We start from the raw sequence: 15,597 nt of genomic DNA on the forward strand, positions 1-15,597 counted from the left end.
GACTTTATATACACACAGAGAATATGAAACAATACCTCCTCCCACCCCACTTTACCAGCAGGACAGTGGGGTGGGAGGAGGTATTGTTTCATATTCTCTGTGTGTATATAAAGTCTGCTGCAGTTTCCACGGTAAACATCTGATGAAGTGAGCTGTAGCTCACGAAAGCTCATGCTCAAATAAATTGGTTAGTCTCTAAGGTGCCACAAGTACTCCTTTTCTTTCAGGAGGGACTGTGGGCTCAGTGGTTTGAGCATTGGCCTGCTAAACCCAGGGTTGTGAGTTCAATCCTTGAGGGGGCCATTTAGGAAGGTGGGGCAAAAATTGGGGACTGGTCCTGCTTTGAGAAGGGGGTTGGACTAGATGACCTCCTATGGTCCCTATTCTATGATTATATTCTATGATCTGCCCCTTATGCCCCTGTAGCTCCCCTCCTCCCTCTGGCAGAAGGCCCCCTCCGCTCTTTCCCGAAGCCCCGCCCCATTCTGCAGCTCCTCTTTCCAGGTCTCTCAGGTCCCACCCTCCAGGGAATAGCAGCAACGCTTTTCAGAATGACCCCTCCCTCTTGCCGTAGGGAAGGAGACGGCCCCTCCCCATCGTGCGACAGGGGGCGGTCCGGCTTCAGCCCCGCCCCTCCCCTCCCCGGCAGGGATTGGTGTGATTGGCTGAGCCCAAAAGCCGGCCGTCACGTGCGCTGCTTCCCTTGCAGTGACCGCGGGGCCTGAGGGTGGCGGGGCGGCCTGTGGTGGGGCCTGGGGAAGATGAGCGGCGCCCGGCGGAAGGAAGAGCCGCCGCCGTCGCACCCGCAGCAGCACCTGGTGGCCAACGGCGGCGGCGCGCTGCGCGGCTCGGTGTGGGGCAAGGCGCTGCGGAGTGACTCCGCCTGGGAGGACAAGGTGCGGCCGGGGCCCGCGCGGGGTGGCCCGGCCTGGCTGGGCGGGGAGAGAGGGGGCGGTGCTCGTCTCCCCACGGGCGCTGGGCGGGTTGGGGGGGGCTGCTGCCGCCGCCGCCGCCCGCTGGGGGTCGCCCGTGGGCGCTGGGCGGGTTGAGGGGAGGGGAGGGGAGGGGAGGGGAGGGGGGGGGGCTGCTGCCGCCGCCCGCTGGGGGTCGCCCGTGGGCGCTGGGCGGGTTGAGGGGAGGGGGGGGGGCTGCTGCTGCCGCCCGCGGGGGTCGCCCGTGGGCGCCGCCCGTGGGCGCTGGGCGGGTTGAGGGGAGGGGGGGGGGGCTGCTGCCGCCGCCCGCTGGGGGTCGCCCGTGGGCGCTGGGCGGGTTGAGGGGAGGGGGGGGGGGCTGCTGCCGCCGCCCGCTGGGGGTCGCCCGTGGGCGCTGGGCGGGTTGAGGGGAGGGGGGGGCTGCTACCGCCGCCCGCTGGGGGTCGCCCGTGGGCGCTGGGCGGGTTGAGGGGAGGGGGGGCCTGCTGCCGCCGCCCGCTGGGGGTCGCCCGTGGGCGCTGGGCGGGGTTGAGGGGGGGGCCTGCTGCCGCCTCCCGCTGGGGGTCGCCCGTGGACGCGGGGGGGGGGGGGGGCCTGCTGCCGCCTCCCGCTGGGGGTCGCCCGTGGACGCGGGGGGGGGGGGCCTGCTGCCGCCTCCCGCTGGGGGTCGTCCGTGGGCGCTGGGTGGGTTGAGGATACTTGTAGCCCCATGAGCTGGGGAAGCCTTTTTTTTTTTTTAATCTGGCGTTTTTTTTGGCACATCCTCAGAAACTCTGTTTTGAGTATTTTTCAGAAATCAGACTAGTCATTTCTTCCCAGTGAGACGAAGGCACAGAGACATTGGGGTGAAATTGCAGTGCTCTGTGTTGGAGACAGTCTATGTGCTGATTTTGTAACTTTTCTTTAATAATTAGAGCTATAAAACTTCCCATGGAAGCAGCTAAAGGCATTTTCCAACCGACCCTGCTCTTTAGGACACTATGAATTAATTTGTGCTCATTTAGGCCGGGTCTATGCTTTGAGCTTATATTGGTATAACTACGTTGCTCAGAGGTGTGAAAAGTCCACAGCCCTGAATGATGCAGTTATACCAACCTAACCAGCGCTGTCGACAGGAGGGCTTTTGTCCACATAGCTACCACCTCTCATGGAGGTGGATTAACTATGTTGACAGGAGAAGCTCTGCCATTGGCATAGCAGCATCTTCACTGAAACACTACAGTGGCACAGCTGCACCATTTTAAGTGTAGACCTGTCCTTACCTGTATCAGTGAGCCATGTCTGATGAATGGTGTGAGCTGGGAGGAAGCTGAGATTTTAGAATGATCTAGAAGCAGGTAGAGGATGCTTACTGAATAGGGCACCTAACATCACACACATACAAGCAATCTCATGTTTTGCATGCATAAAAAGGGAAGGAAGGAAATTGTTAAAAGAAAATCTCTCCATACACGTCTGTTGTAATGAGATGTAGTCGTAGCCATATCAGTCCTATGATATTAGAGAGAGAGGGTGGGTGAGGTAAGATCTTTTATTGAACCAACTTCCGTTGGTAAGAGAGACAAGAAGAAGAACTCTGTGAGGCTTGAAAGTTTGTCTCTCTCACCAACAGAAGTTGCAATAAATCTTTCAATAAAAGATATTACCTCTCCCACCATGTCTCTTTCACAACGAGAGGCATATGTGGGAACGTGTTAAGTATTGCATGGTGGTCTAGACTAGTTCTGAAGCATGCAATGTTAGTAAAAAAAAAAATGTCAGTGGCTAGTCTACACTGGCCCTCCTACTGGTGCTGATAATGCTACAGCAGTGCTAAAAGAACAGAGGGTGGATTTCAGAAAACTTCTAGCATAGATGTAGCCTCTAGTGCAGGGGTGGACAAACTTTTTGGCACAAGGGCCACATCGGGATTGCGCAACTGTATGGAGGGCTGGGTAGGGAAGGCTGTGCCTCCCCAAACAGCCTGGCCCCTGCCCCCTATCCACCCCCTTCCACTTCCTGCCCCCCTCAGAACCCCTGACCCATCTACCCCCCCTGCTCCTTGAACCCTGACTGCCCCGTCCCAGGACCCCCCCCCAGCTGCCCCTGGGACCCTACCCCCTCCCTAACCCCCCCTGCTCCCTGTCCCCTGACTGCCATCCCCGTCCCCTATCCCCGCCCCCGGGACGCCACCCCCTATCCAACTCCCCCTGTTCCCTGACTGCCCGCCCCCTGTCCCAGAACCTCTGCCCCATCCAACTACCCCTGGGGACCCCGCTCCCCACCCCCTTACCATGCTGGAGCCAGCCACACCGCTGCACTGCCGGACAGGAGCGGCAGGCCAGAGCGCTGCCTGTGCAGCGGCATGACGTGGGGGGGGCGGCCGGGGGGGCGGCGGGGCGGCCAGGGGCTAGCCTCCCCAGCAAGGGGCTCAGGGGCCGGGCAGAATGGTCCCGCGGGCCGTAGTTTGCCCACCTTTGCACTAGTGCTTGCGGTAGACTTGTCTTGGCTTAAAAATGCTTGCTGCAGTAGTGGAATATTGGCAAACCCTGCTAGTGGAGAGATGGCATGTACTAGGAAAAGTTGCTTTGTCAGTATAGCTTAAACCAGTTACCTGAACAGGGTGGTCTGTACAGGCAAAAGGGCTTCTTTGCTGGTAGGACTGTGTCTACATTAGGATATAGCTATGTCAGTTGAAGTGGTGAAAAAGTTGCACTCCTGACTGGCATAGCTGTACTGGCAAATTTTTAAACTGTAGACCAGACCTAAGGCTAGGTGAGTTTCATTTGGTCATATATATCACCTTTACTACAGAAATAGACAGTTCCCCTGTAATTTTATGTAAAACAAGTCATTTAATCCTTCTCTGCGTTAATTCCCTATCTGTAGTAAATGAGAGTAATACCTTCCTACCTCACAGGAGTGCTGTGAGAATGAACTTATTATCTGTGAGGTGCTCAGATACTATGGCGGTGATATAAGTAGATCTCCAGCTTCCTTTTGCTTCACGCTCTGTCTGTACGTCAGGCTAGTCTTACTGTCACCTTGTGAGTGTCCCAAGTGAATACAACTCCATATTCTCAGTGCAGTTACCCCTTTTATGTCAATCATTTGTTTAGACTACTGGTTTAAAAGGGTTATTTGCTCCTGTTGTTCAGATCTTAGCATGTAACTGGTTACAAATGTTCAGTGTGAGTTCTACAACTTACGTATTTATAGAGGACCAAAGTCTGCTCTGTTACACCAGTATAAATCCAGAGTAACTACACTGACCACAGTGGACTCTGGCTTATACAAAGATAACTAAGGGCTTGTCTACGCTACCGCGTGGGGTCTATCTAAGATATGCAACTTCAGCTACGTGAATAGCGTAGCTGAAGTCGACGTACTTAAATCTACTTACCACAGTGTCTTCACTGCGGTAAGTTGACAGCTGACGCTCTCCCATCGACTCCACTTGCGCTCCTCATTCTGGTGGAGTACCGGAGTTGACAGGAGAGTGCTCCGCAGTCGATTTTAGATTGACCCCTGCTGGATCAATCGCTGTCTGCCAAACCGGCGGGTAGTGTAGACAAGCCCTAAGAGCAGGATTCAGCTTATTGACTCTGTTTTTAAATTTAAATCAGATTTCTACCTGCACAATCCAAAAATCAAAACTAGGAATAAACATTTGGATGTTTCCTTTAATTATCTCTTGTAAGATGATGGTCATCCAGGTGGGCTATTTGGGGAGTAGCACAGCGTAACTGGTGAGGCTGAGGGCAGGTCTACACTACCACTGCCGGTCAATCTAAGCTGCGCAATTTGTGTTATGTTAGTAGCGTGACTCAATTGACGCAGCTTAGATCTACTTACTGCAGGGTTCACACTACACTATGTCGAGGGGAGATGCTCTCCCGCCGATATTGCTTCCGCCTCTCATTGAGGTGGAATACAGAAATTGATGGGAGAGCGTTCTTTCATCAACTGAGCTTGTCTTCGCTAGACCTGCTAAATTGATGCTGCCAGAGTGTCTGTCATGCTGTCATGGCTTAACTCTTCTGCAATTTTTTTCAATTATAAATGTCATGACTGCTCAATAATTGGTTGTGGTTTTCTTTCATTAAGCTTTCATTAAAACAACACATTAAGGCCTGGATTCTGCAAAATGGATACATATACCATAAATTGTTCCGCTGAAGTCACTGGGACTACTTGCATGTGTAAATTAAGTTCATGCATATGTGTTTGCAGAGTCAGAGCTGTGATCTTCCAAATGGGAGCAGAGCGTAAATAATACAGGGCTGCCGCTGTAACTCCGAGAGCAGTTATTTTCTGTTTTTGTAAAGTTGTATATGGAGATGACAGAAAACCTGTAAAACCATGTAATTTAGGCATGTTACCCATTCCTATTAAAATAAGCCTTAGTATCATTTTATATTAAAAATCAGTATTTTTTCTATTTGAATCAGATACTTTTTTTAGCAATTTAAAAAAAATAACAATACATTTGGAAGAATGTGGGCTGTGATTTTTAGCTAGAATTGTGACATTTTTGCATTTCTTGCTATAAACAAGCTGTGACTCGGAGCGCTTTGTGGTAACAGCGCAGTCAGCAGGGCAATGGCTTGAGTTTTCAGTGCTGTCCGTCATCGTGCACATAAAAGGCCTTCTCTGAGGTGCCACTGCCAACATGGCAAAGGAATCATTAGAGCTCCTGAGGATGCTGCCACGGTTGAGTCACCTGAGCATCTTTCTTCTGTGTGCAAATGTTTCTTTTAAAAAAAAAATACTCTGAACATGATAGAAGGTGAATTGATTATGAAGATTGCATCATTCAAATAAGAAATATTGAGCTTTTTGGAAAAATTGACTTCAGTATAATATCAGTGCATGGAGAGAGGATGTTACTGCATTATTTCGCCTAATTGGCTTCAAACAAGTTGAGATGCTGGGAAGTGTGGAAACCCAAACTACCTTTTACAACCCCATAGGACAGAATTTGGCCTACAGAATTTTTATTAAGTTATGGTAGTGCATCCTGTCTTTAGTGAAGTTGCAAAGGTGTATTTGAGAGCAGAATTGAATTTTGATTTGAAGCATGTGGCAGAATAGGATACAAGCATTCATAGCTTCATGAAGTCTACAAGGAGAACAGGAATAGAAAGTTACACATTACTGTCACTCAGCTATGACTCTGAATACAGACATGGGATGCAGTTTTCGGTACCGGTAGGTGCCATTTTTAGTCTCTTTGGAATAGAATTGAATTTTAAACAGTGCTTTTTTCATAACTGATTTCCCCCCCCCTTTTTTTTTAACAGTCCCATGGAGACTCAAAATCAAAATCTTTCCTTGCTGATGATGGTTTTTTTATCTCCATGATTCATACACACCTGTTTGTCATTTGTGGTTGCTTGAGAGTGCTGATTTGCTGGCAACAGTTGTTTGTGGGTGATGGGAAAGAATTCAAGAATGATGTAGGCTTTTACAAGTGGTAAAGAATATAAATAGCTGAAAAGTTGGAGCTATGAACATTTTTAGTATCTAATTCTAAAACAAATGGACTAAATATCTGTTCTCTGTGTGTCCCACTAGTGGGAGAACTGTAAACTGAAGCCAGAACTTAGAAAAGGGGGTGGGGGGGATCCGTCTATTGCCATTAGATACTTTCAGATACTTTATAGTTTCTTAAAATATTTTTTCTTTTGAAAAGCAATCTGTGTTCAGTGCCTTGATTTTTTCCAAGTTAGTTGCATGAGGGGTTCTTATAAATGTTTTATCTAAACTAGATATTATATGTGAGATATCAAACTTTGCTGTTTTTTCTCTCTCTTCAGGATGAGTTTTTAGACGTGATCTACTGGTTCCGACAGATCATTGCAGTTATTTTGGGAGTCATCTGGGGCGTAGTTCCGCTGAAGGGATTTGTGGGAATAGCAATGTAAGGTTTCTTTCCTCTTATCTGACATGTATCTTTTTTTTTTTTCAGATGTGGCGGTCACAATAACTCTAGGCCATTTTAAAACAGCAAAGCAATGGGGTGCTGGAAATGCGTTAAAGTCTGACATTTCCTTTAAATACTGTTTCATAGTCCAAAGGATAAATCATGTGACCTCATGAGCCAATTGGTACCTGTAACTCTTTCCCTCCATCCCCCATTCTAAATAGTTCTTTTTTTGCTTTAAAAACCTCTCGGAATTACTGGAGAAATGTCCAACTTCTGTCTTTTAGAGCAGTGATTCTGAATATTTTCCATACCATGATGACTTTTCCCCATACTGGGACCCCCTGTCCCGTGTAACTGGGACCCGTATGGGAAAGGCAGGGTGGTTACGACCCCGATAATTGTTTGCAGCATCCAGTTGAGTACCCTTGTTGTACAATGTGTTCTGTACAATCCCACAAAGGGTGTTTATTCCTTTTGAAATAAAAGAAGTGTCTCCAAAACAGTAGAAAATGTAAATTGTAACAAGCAAAACATCATTCTTGGGGGTCTTCTGCTGTTCTCTCATGAGAGATACTATTTTACCAAAACGTGTACCTTCAATATCATTGTAAGGGGAAGGGGCATTGAAAATTAACTTTTTTTAAAAAGAAAAATTATATCCATGCATATATATAGTAAAACCTGTAATCTGGCTAGATGTATGGGATCCTTGTTCCCTTTTTAGCAAAGATATCACAGTGTTATAGTGAGCACACTAATTAATTAAAAATGTTATAACAGGGTTTGGAAAGTTTACCAGCCACCTATGAGTTAAAGGACAAAGCCTGCTAGACAGAAGTAAATGCAGAAGATGGGAGGGGCACCAGGGGCGGTGCTCTAGGTGTTGAAGCGGGGTAGTACTGGGATTTCATATGGGGTGCTGTCCCTCAGTTCTGATGGGGGACTCCGTATTTCTATCTGCCTGTGACTAGTTGATGTCTTGAAAACTTAGCTTTACTCCCCTCTAGGTGCTGGAAGGGAAGTTTTCTGTCTCCTCCCCTCTCTCAGCACATCTTAGGTGCTGCAAGAAGGCAAGGGGGAGAGAAGGTAGTCTCTGGTTCTCTACACTTTCAGACTGTTTTTGACCATGGGGCAGGGCGTGGGTGGGTCGGTCTTCTCCAGTTCCTGCTTCTGCTGGTGCTCGTATTTTTCCCAGCAGCAGCAGTGTGACATTGATACAATTTTGGAGAGTTGCATTGTTGCTCACATGGTTCATAACAGTAGCACTGAACCTGACTAGTCTTGTTAATACCATTGTGAAACCGCATGGGAAAGCTCTGAGCAGCAGAGACATTGAGGCTGTTTGCAGACTCCGGAAGAAAATGCTACATTGTTTTGCATCTTGAAGATCATCTTCACAACTCTTAGGGCTAGAAACACTTTGTTTTACTGGAAATTTACTTAAATTCTGCAGAAATTGAGGGGTAAGAGCCCCAGGGAAAGCTTTATATTAACCACTGAACTGTTTTTTTCAGTCCCTGTTATAAATAGTTAAAACTAAACTACAGTTACAATAGATGAGAAATACACTGTGTTCTTGCTTCTGTTCACTTACTAGTTTAGTGTGTCTTCCATCTGTTTGTGTAAATGAGTTCGTGTGGAAGGTTATAAAAGTAACTGAAGCTGATATTTGGTGAACAGTGGAATCTTCCACACTGGGGAGCTTGTGTTTAACAGTTTCTTAATGTGCCAGAAACATTTAATGCAACTACGATTATTGTAGGTTCTCTGGCAAATGTTGTGCATGTTCTCTTTTAAGAGCAACATGGAAGGCAAGAGTCCCGAGTGTATCTGGCACAGAGCTCCAGTCTTTTTCCACCCTTATCCTTTCATCCCACACAACTTTTCTTGCAAGAAGTGCACTGTTTGAAGGCAAGTTTTCACTTCCCAGGTTATCCCAATCCTGAGTCTCTTGAGGCCAGATTTAACTCTGCACTGGAGCTTGTGTGATCTCTGGGACAGGGTGATGGTTGCCCGAAGTTACACCCTAGCTGTGGTGGCCCTTAGCGCTTGCCAGAAGCACAGAATGTGCCCAGGCCACATCAGATCCCCCCTCTGGCCTGTCCATGCCTGTCTCCGTGCTGTACCTGGCTGTAGGGACCCCCTTCACACTAGCTTAGGAGGCAATAAAGTGCGGTTCCAGGAAAACAGCAGGTTGGGCCCTGGGTGTTTTAGGGTGAGATGAGTTCTGTTAGGCTTGGGTTTACTTTACTAAACTCAACTGGTGCTAAGACAGAGAGGCTGATAGTGTATTTAAGTCCTTGGGTTTTAGCTTTTATGCTGGTGATCTCCTGAGCATTTAAGTACCAATCCCTGCCTCTAGGGCCACAAATCTGTGCTCTACTGTCAGTGTGTGATGGTGGTAATCTTAGGTTTGGATAAGAACTTGTTCCCTGCTTCAACTATATGAAGCCAGACTGTACATGTACTTGTAGATCCAGCACTTGACAGGCTGGGGAAAAAGTGGGTAGAGTTAACATTCCCTGCACTGGAGAGAATCCGCTCTTGTATGCTTTCTTTCCAGAAGGCGGAAGAATTTGAACTGGAGCCTCTAGCAAGCTGGGGACAGGAGGAGAACATCCTACTCCTTGGCTGTAATGTTGATTAGATCATTAGACGGTTTTATCCTGTAATATCTTTGTCCCCAGATTCTGCCTGATCAACGCTGGCGTCCTATACCTCTATTTTAGTAGCTTTCAGCAGATAGACGAGGAGGAGTATGGAGGCACATGGGAGTTAACGAAAGAAGGATTCATGACATCGTTTGCACTGTTTTTGGTAATTCCCTCCCTTCCTCCCCGCTTCCTTTCCAGTTGTTCCAGTTACTGCCTGTGGAGTAGTAGTGATGAGATGAGATGTGAGTGAGTAGGAACGCACCATGGAATCCTAGGTAAGGGAGGGATAAGGGGCAGAAACTTCACAGCAAGGGGAAAGGCTGCACGTTAGCAGTTGTAAGGTCAGTTTATTCTTAGTGTTCCCCCTCTCCAGCATACAGGTGACACAAAGCTAGGGGAGGTTGCCAACACTTTGGAGGATAGAGTTAAAATTCAGAGGGATCTTGATAAATTGTAAAACTGGACTGTAGACGACAAAATGAATCCAACAAAGAAATGGAAGGTGTTACGCTTAAGGAAGAAAAACCCAATGCACAAATACAGAAGGATAACTGGCTTGGCGGCAGCACTGCTGAGAAGGATCTGGGGATTGTGGTGGATCACAACCTCAACACGAGTCAGCAATGTGATGCTGTTGCAAAAGAAGCAAATGCAATTTTAGGTTGCAAGTCACAGGAGGTGATAATACTGCTCTACTCAGTGCTGGTTAGGCCTCGGCTGGAGTACTGTGTCCAGTTTTGGTCACCAGTATATAGAAAGAATGTAGAGAAACTGGAAAGGATCCAGAGGTGAGCAGCAAAGATCAAAGGGATGGAATGCCAGCCATAGGGATAGAATGCCAGCCATATGAGCAAAGGCTGTAGGAACTAGGTATCTTTAGTATGGAAAAGGAGATTAAGGGGGGACCTAGTAGGGGTCCTCAAATACTTGAAAGGCTGCCATAAAAAAGATGGAGAAAAGTTGTTCTTGCCACAGAGGGCAGGACAAGAGGCAATGGGTTCAAACCACAGCAGATTTAGATTAAATCTCAAGAAACATTTCCTAACTGTAAGAACAGTAGGACAATGGAACAGACTGTCTGGGGAGGTTGTGGAAGCTCTTCCATTGGAGGTTTTCAAAAGGAGGCTGGGTAGCCATCTGTCTTGGATGGTATAGACACAACAAATCCTGCATCTTGGCAGGGGGGTTTACTAGACCCTTCTAACCCTGTGGTTCTATGATGATGGCAGTGCAACTTTATTTTTAAAATCTGCTCCCCATTTCCATCAGGGTGTAATCTAGAGCATTGGCATGTGTTATATTGAATTCACTGCTCTTATCTTTCAGGGTCTTTGCTATGACTCGGTAATACTGCACCTTTAAAATTTTTCTTCTGTGCACCTCTCCCCCCCCTCACCCGCCCCCCCCCCCCCCCCAAAAAAAAAAAAAAAAAAAAGGACCTGTGATCCCATTTGCGGCTGTTTTGAAGCTGCATAGATTCTTTGGTGGCACTTCAGTCTGGGGCAAGCCAATCAGATGGCAGACTGCACTTGTCTGTGGTATGTGACATTCCTTATAGCTGTCTGCAGTGGCCCCAAAGTTGAAATTGAGTTTCCTGTCAAGTAAAGTGGCCTCTTGTTGAGAACAGTGAGGGATTTTTGATGGTAAAAATGACTCGCCCCATGAAGTTGCAGCTTGGATTCTGTTTGTGGTTGTGCCTTTAGCACCACTCACAGTACTAGCAGGGCTCATGGAAAAATTCATCCTTTTTTGTGATAAGAGGGAGGGCAGTAAATGTTTGAAACTTTTCCACAGGGGCTTGATTAACCTTCACTTTCTCTCCTTGTTTGTCCCCTCTTCAGGTTGTTTGGATAATCTTTTACACTGCCATCCACTACGACTGACAGCCTGCAGCCCTTGCCTCCCATTCCGGTCTTCAATAAATCCAGGAACATTTTAATAAATCAGAGCCTGTAATGGACTGGTGGGAGATGAAAATCAGCCACCTTTTTGTACCAGTGGTCCGAGGAGCCTGGAACAGCCCCAGCTCCCCTAACAGAGAAGCCAGTCCGTCTTGATTTTATACAAGTGTTGCTTATTGGAACTTTTTAAAAAGCCATCACAATTTTTGAAAGCCGTTCAAGACTATTCAGCTTTTGAACTTTTTCCATGACTTTATTCAATAACTGTAACAACCTCCTGTGTGCTAAAGGGTGAATCTATTAATTTAATTTGTGTAAGTTACCTCACCCTCTGGATGAAATCTGTCATTAAATTGTGACTTGTCTTCCATTGTTGTCCTTCAGACATAGTTTTAAAACAGCAGTCACTAAGTTACTTTCAGTGGAGAACACTGCAGCATTCAAGTAGTACATGGAGTTCAATGATTGCCCTTGGCTTCTTTGAAGATAATTAAAGATGTGATTTATTTGAGTAAAATGACTATTGTTACCATATTTTTTAAATTAAGAATCATTTGTTCACCAGAATTTTCAAATGCTCTTGGCTAAAAACATGGATTTTTTAAATAATTTTGCTGGGGAGAGTTAGTCATCTGCTTTGGGAATGTTTAACTTGTAAACAGTGTTCATCATGTTTAGGACCTTCATCATGTTTCTGCTAGCCCAGAGGGCTACTAACTCCGTTCCCGGAGCCTACCTCAGAGTTCAGTAGTCTAGACGGACAAAATAATTCCAGAGGCATACTTTTAAATGTCTGAGTTTAACTGCTTAAAATCTTAATTTTTTTCTATGGTGTATATATAAGTTAACGGGGTTCAAATTCTGTTTATTGACAAATGCAGGAGACTAAAAATAAGTACAATTGAGGCAGCTAATGTCATAGATGCAGAATTATGGACTCTTTTAAAAGAGGCATTTTCCCAGGAGCAGATGGCCTCCAGATTTCAGTGTTGATCTCTTCATGATACTGAGCAAAGCACCATCTAAACCAGATATTGCTGAGCTATCCCGTCAGTTTAGAGCTACTCCTGAGTGTTGCCATAGAGGTAAGCTGGGGGCTGTTTACTTCTCTAAAATGCTTAAGTATATATCTTTTCACAACTTGTATTGACAGCAGTAACATGCACAGTGCTGCCTACGCAGTTATCTCCAGGAAGCAGTGCCACCATGTGGTTTGGTTGTAGAATCATCCCTGCTGTTCTAACCTATAGTTCACATAAACTTGGGGAAGGTTTGTACCAAGATTGCCTTATGATGAGAACTTGACCTACTTTTAATATTCTCTTGTTGAAATCCTACATTGTTTCCTTGTCCCTCTCTTCTGAAAGCTCAAGAGCCCAGAATTCTTATGTTTGCATATAAAGTTAGGCACCTAAATAACAGTTTTCAGTGCAGAAAGTAGGAAAGTTTCCCATGCATTTCCCCCCAAACTTTAATAGGGAGGATATCTACTTTGGGAAGGGAGAGATGGTTAACTACTAGGTCCCTGCGAGCTGTGGAAAAAGAGGAGCTGAGGCTTGCTGCTATTGCAGTCTGAGTTGCCAGCTTAAAAAGTGAATGATCTCATGCAGACTCCTAAACATGCTGCTCTCTTGTGTGTGTAAGATTTAAACCCTGCTATGATTTTCTCCTCCTCAGCTGTAAGCATTAATTTCCTTTGAGAAATGACCTGTCCACTAGTTTTAAGTTATTCTTTGCTATCATCAGTTTGTGCGTTTCCTTAATTATCCCCACCCATCAATAAAATAAACCATTGTATACTTGAAAGCAATCTATTAAATAATGTCACCTGACTAACCAGTTGTGTGGCTTCTATCCTCTGTCTTCTGAGTATTACAGAATGTTGGGAGCATGGGGCTTTTTTAATACCCTGTTTTGTGACCACTAATCTTGATCTGGAGCCCATGGTGTATAATTTGTCTCTTGGATCTGTGTCTCAGATCTGTGTCGACATATACCCTCCAGAGGGGCAAGGCAGCCGCTGGGATTTAAAAGCTCATCTTCACTGGTAATGAAACGAGAACTGACCACTTCCCTCACTGCAAGCCTTGCATCCCTGTAGCATACCGGTTCTTGTGCTGTGGTTGGCAAGCTCTGGTGGCGCTTTGGAGCTGGGCACAGAAGCGCTGTGGGAGCCCTGCAGGCTGGGTTCTCTGTAAGTTTGCCCCAGGTTTGTGCATTTTCTTTGTGACTCGGTGCATTGCTGTAAAACTTGCGAAGTGTAAATTGGTGCATAGCTATTGTTGACCCATGAACTGTCCCTTTTTATCATCCTGAGTGGAGAAGATAGGAGCTGGAGAGAATGACTCTGCCCATCTCCTTACCTTGCTGTTGGACTGAGTGAGATCTGAAGTACTTCATCTGGCCCCCATCACTTTGGTACTAGAGCACCTCCCAGTCTCTAGTGTATGTATCCTCACAACACCCCAGTGAGGTAGAGCCATGCTATTATCCTTACATGGCAACTGACTTTGGAACACCCAAGAACTGGCCAGTGAATGCTCATGGTAAAAGTGAGGTAAACATAGGAAGGGATTTTTATGAAGTCTTCTGGTTTGACTTTTCAAAGTGAAATAGATACAGAAACATGATGTGCAAAAATACAACCATGATTGAGACAGATACAGTCCCGTGTGTTCAAACCCCAGTGGACTGAAATGTATTGATAGGGTTATTCCTTTCAGGAAGGGGAGATGCTTGGGGACAGTAGCTGCAATCTGTCTTCATGCAGTGCTCTCCAATGGTTAGAGCTAGAAGGCAGACCTGCTAGGTCCTATTGCCAACTCTTGATTATTAAAAGCTCATTTTTGGTGCAGTTCAGGGTGTAAAGATGGAGAAGCCTTCCCCAAGAAGCTTACCACCCAAAAGTTGAAAGATGGATAAGAATGCCCTGAGTGACCCAGAGGATGGTGTGGAGGGAGATGGAAGTGGGGTATGTCTTGAGAATTCAGGAGAGATTTAAAGGAAGAAGTGTGGTGGCCCGGAGCACTGGGCAAGGTGGGTCAGTCTGGGCATAGGGGACAGCCTGGAAGAGATCATGAATCTCAGAGTGGGAGAAGGAAAAGGAGGAGCTCGGTGATGGGCAGTAGTAGTGAAAAGAGAGCATGTGTTGGTCAGTGAAACAATATGAAAGCTGGGCAGCACTGTGCAGTGTCTTAGAGGTCAGGGATGTTATCGCTGATTTAGTAGGTGATGAGGAGGCAGTGGAGGAGAGCAGCACGGTCTGAGTAGCCAGCAATGAAGCGGATTTCAGCTGCTGCAGTTGGATGGAGGAGGAGGAGGTGTCTCCTAGTCTAGGTAGTAAATAACTCAGGTGACTGCTCATTTAAGGATGAGTGAGGCAGAGATGTGTTAGCGAGATGTTGTTGTGGAGAGGTTTGACAACAGCCTGGATCTGTGCACAGAGAGGATTTAAAAATAACCGCATGAATGTGAGCCTGGTGAGCAAGGAGGTTGGTGGATTGACAATGCAGAGGGCTTAGGAGCAATCAGGAGCCCTGTTCTAGCTGTGTGGTGTTGGAGGAAGAGGTAGGAGGGTGTGGTGGAGACAGGAAAGGAGCCTGGGGAGAAGCTGGAGTAGAGAGGGAGGCTGGAGAAGTGGGAACAGAGGCTGTGGAACTGAGGCCAGTCACTGTAGGCCAGTTTGGGCACCGAATGGTCAAATGAAATAAATAGCACCTATCTCTGTGACAGAGTACCTGCAGAACCCAGCAAAACTCGACTGTTTAGCACCTCTGGGGAGTCTGGTGTCTTCTAGATAGGTGCCCACCTTTAAGAACCCCAGTTTGGAAAATGTTGGCCTTAGCCTCTGTGCCTTGAAAATGGAGCTAAGGCTGTGTCTACGCTGCCACTTACATTAGTATAACTTATTATTAGTATAACTCTTACCAGCAGGAGAGTGAGTTTGTGTGTGTGGGGGGGGTGGAGGGTGGAGGGTGAGAAAACCTGGATTTGTGCTGGAAATGGCCCAACTTGATCACTTTAGATAAGCTATTACCAGCAGGAGAGTGGGGTGGGAGGAGGTATTGTTTCATGGTCTCTGTGTATATAATGTCTTCTGCAGTTTCCACAGTATGCATCCGATGAAGTGAGCTGTAGCTCACGAAAGCTCATGCTCAAATAAATTGGTTAGTCTCTAAGGTGCCACAAGTCCTCCTTTTCTT

At 46.7% G+C, this 15,597-nt stretch overlaps 1 protein-coding gene across 1 annotated transcript; it reads left to right on the forward strand.

Moving 5' to 3' along the window:
- The first annotated feature begins 696 nt into the window (after nucleotides 1–696).
- On the forward strand, nucleotides 697–13,231 carry RAB5IF (RAB5 interacting factor). Its single transcript, XM_048820099.2, has 4 exons — nucleotides 697–896; nucleotides 6,731–6,834; nucleotides 9,528–9,657; nucleotides 11,336–13,231. The coding sequence occupies exons 1-4, from the start codon at nucleotides 762–764 to the stop codon at nucleotides 11,375–11,377; spliced, it is 411 nt and encodes a 136-aa protein (XP_048676056.1). The 5' UTR covers nucleotides 697–761; the 3' UTR covers nucleotides 11,378–13,231.
- Nucleotides 13,232–15,597: the final 2,366 nt, after the last annotated feature.

This window comes from Caretta caretta, chromosome 13, assembly GCF_965140235.1.
Source record: "Caretta caretta isolate rCarCar2 chromosome 13, rCarCar1.hap1, whole genome shotgun sequence".
NCBI classification, from domain to species: domain Eukaryota; kingdom Metazoa; phylum Chordata; order Testudines; family Cheloniidae; genus Caretta; species Caretta caretta.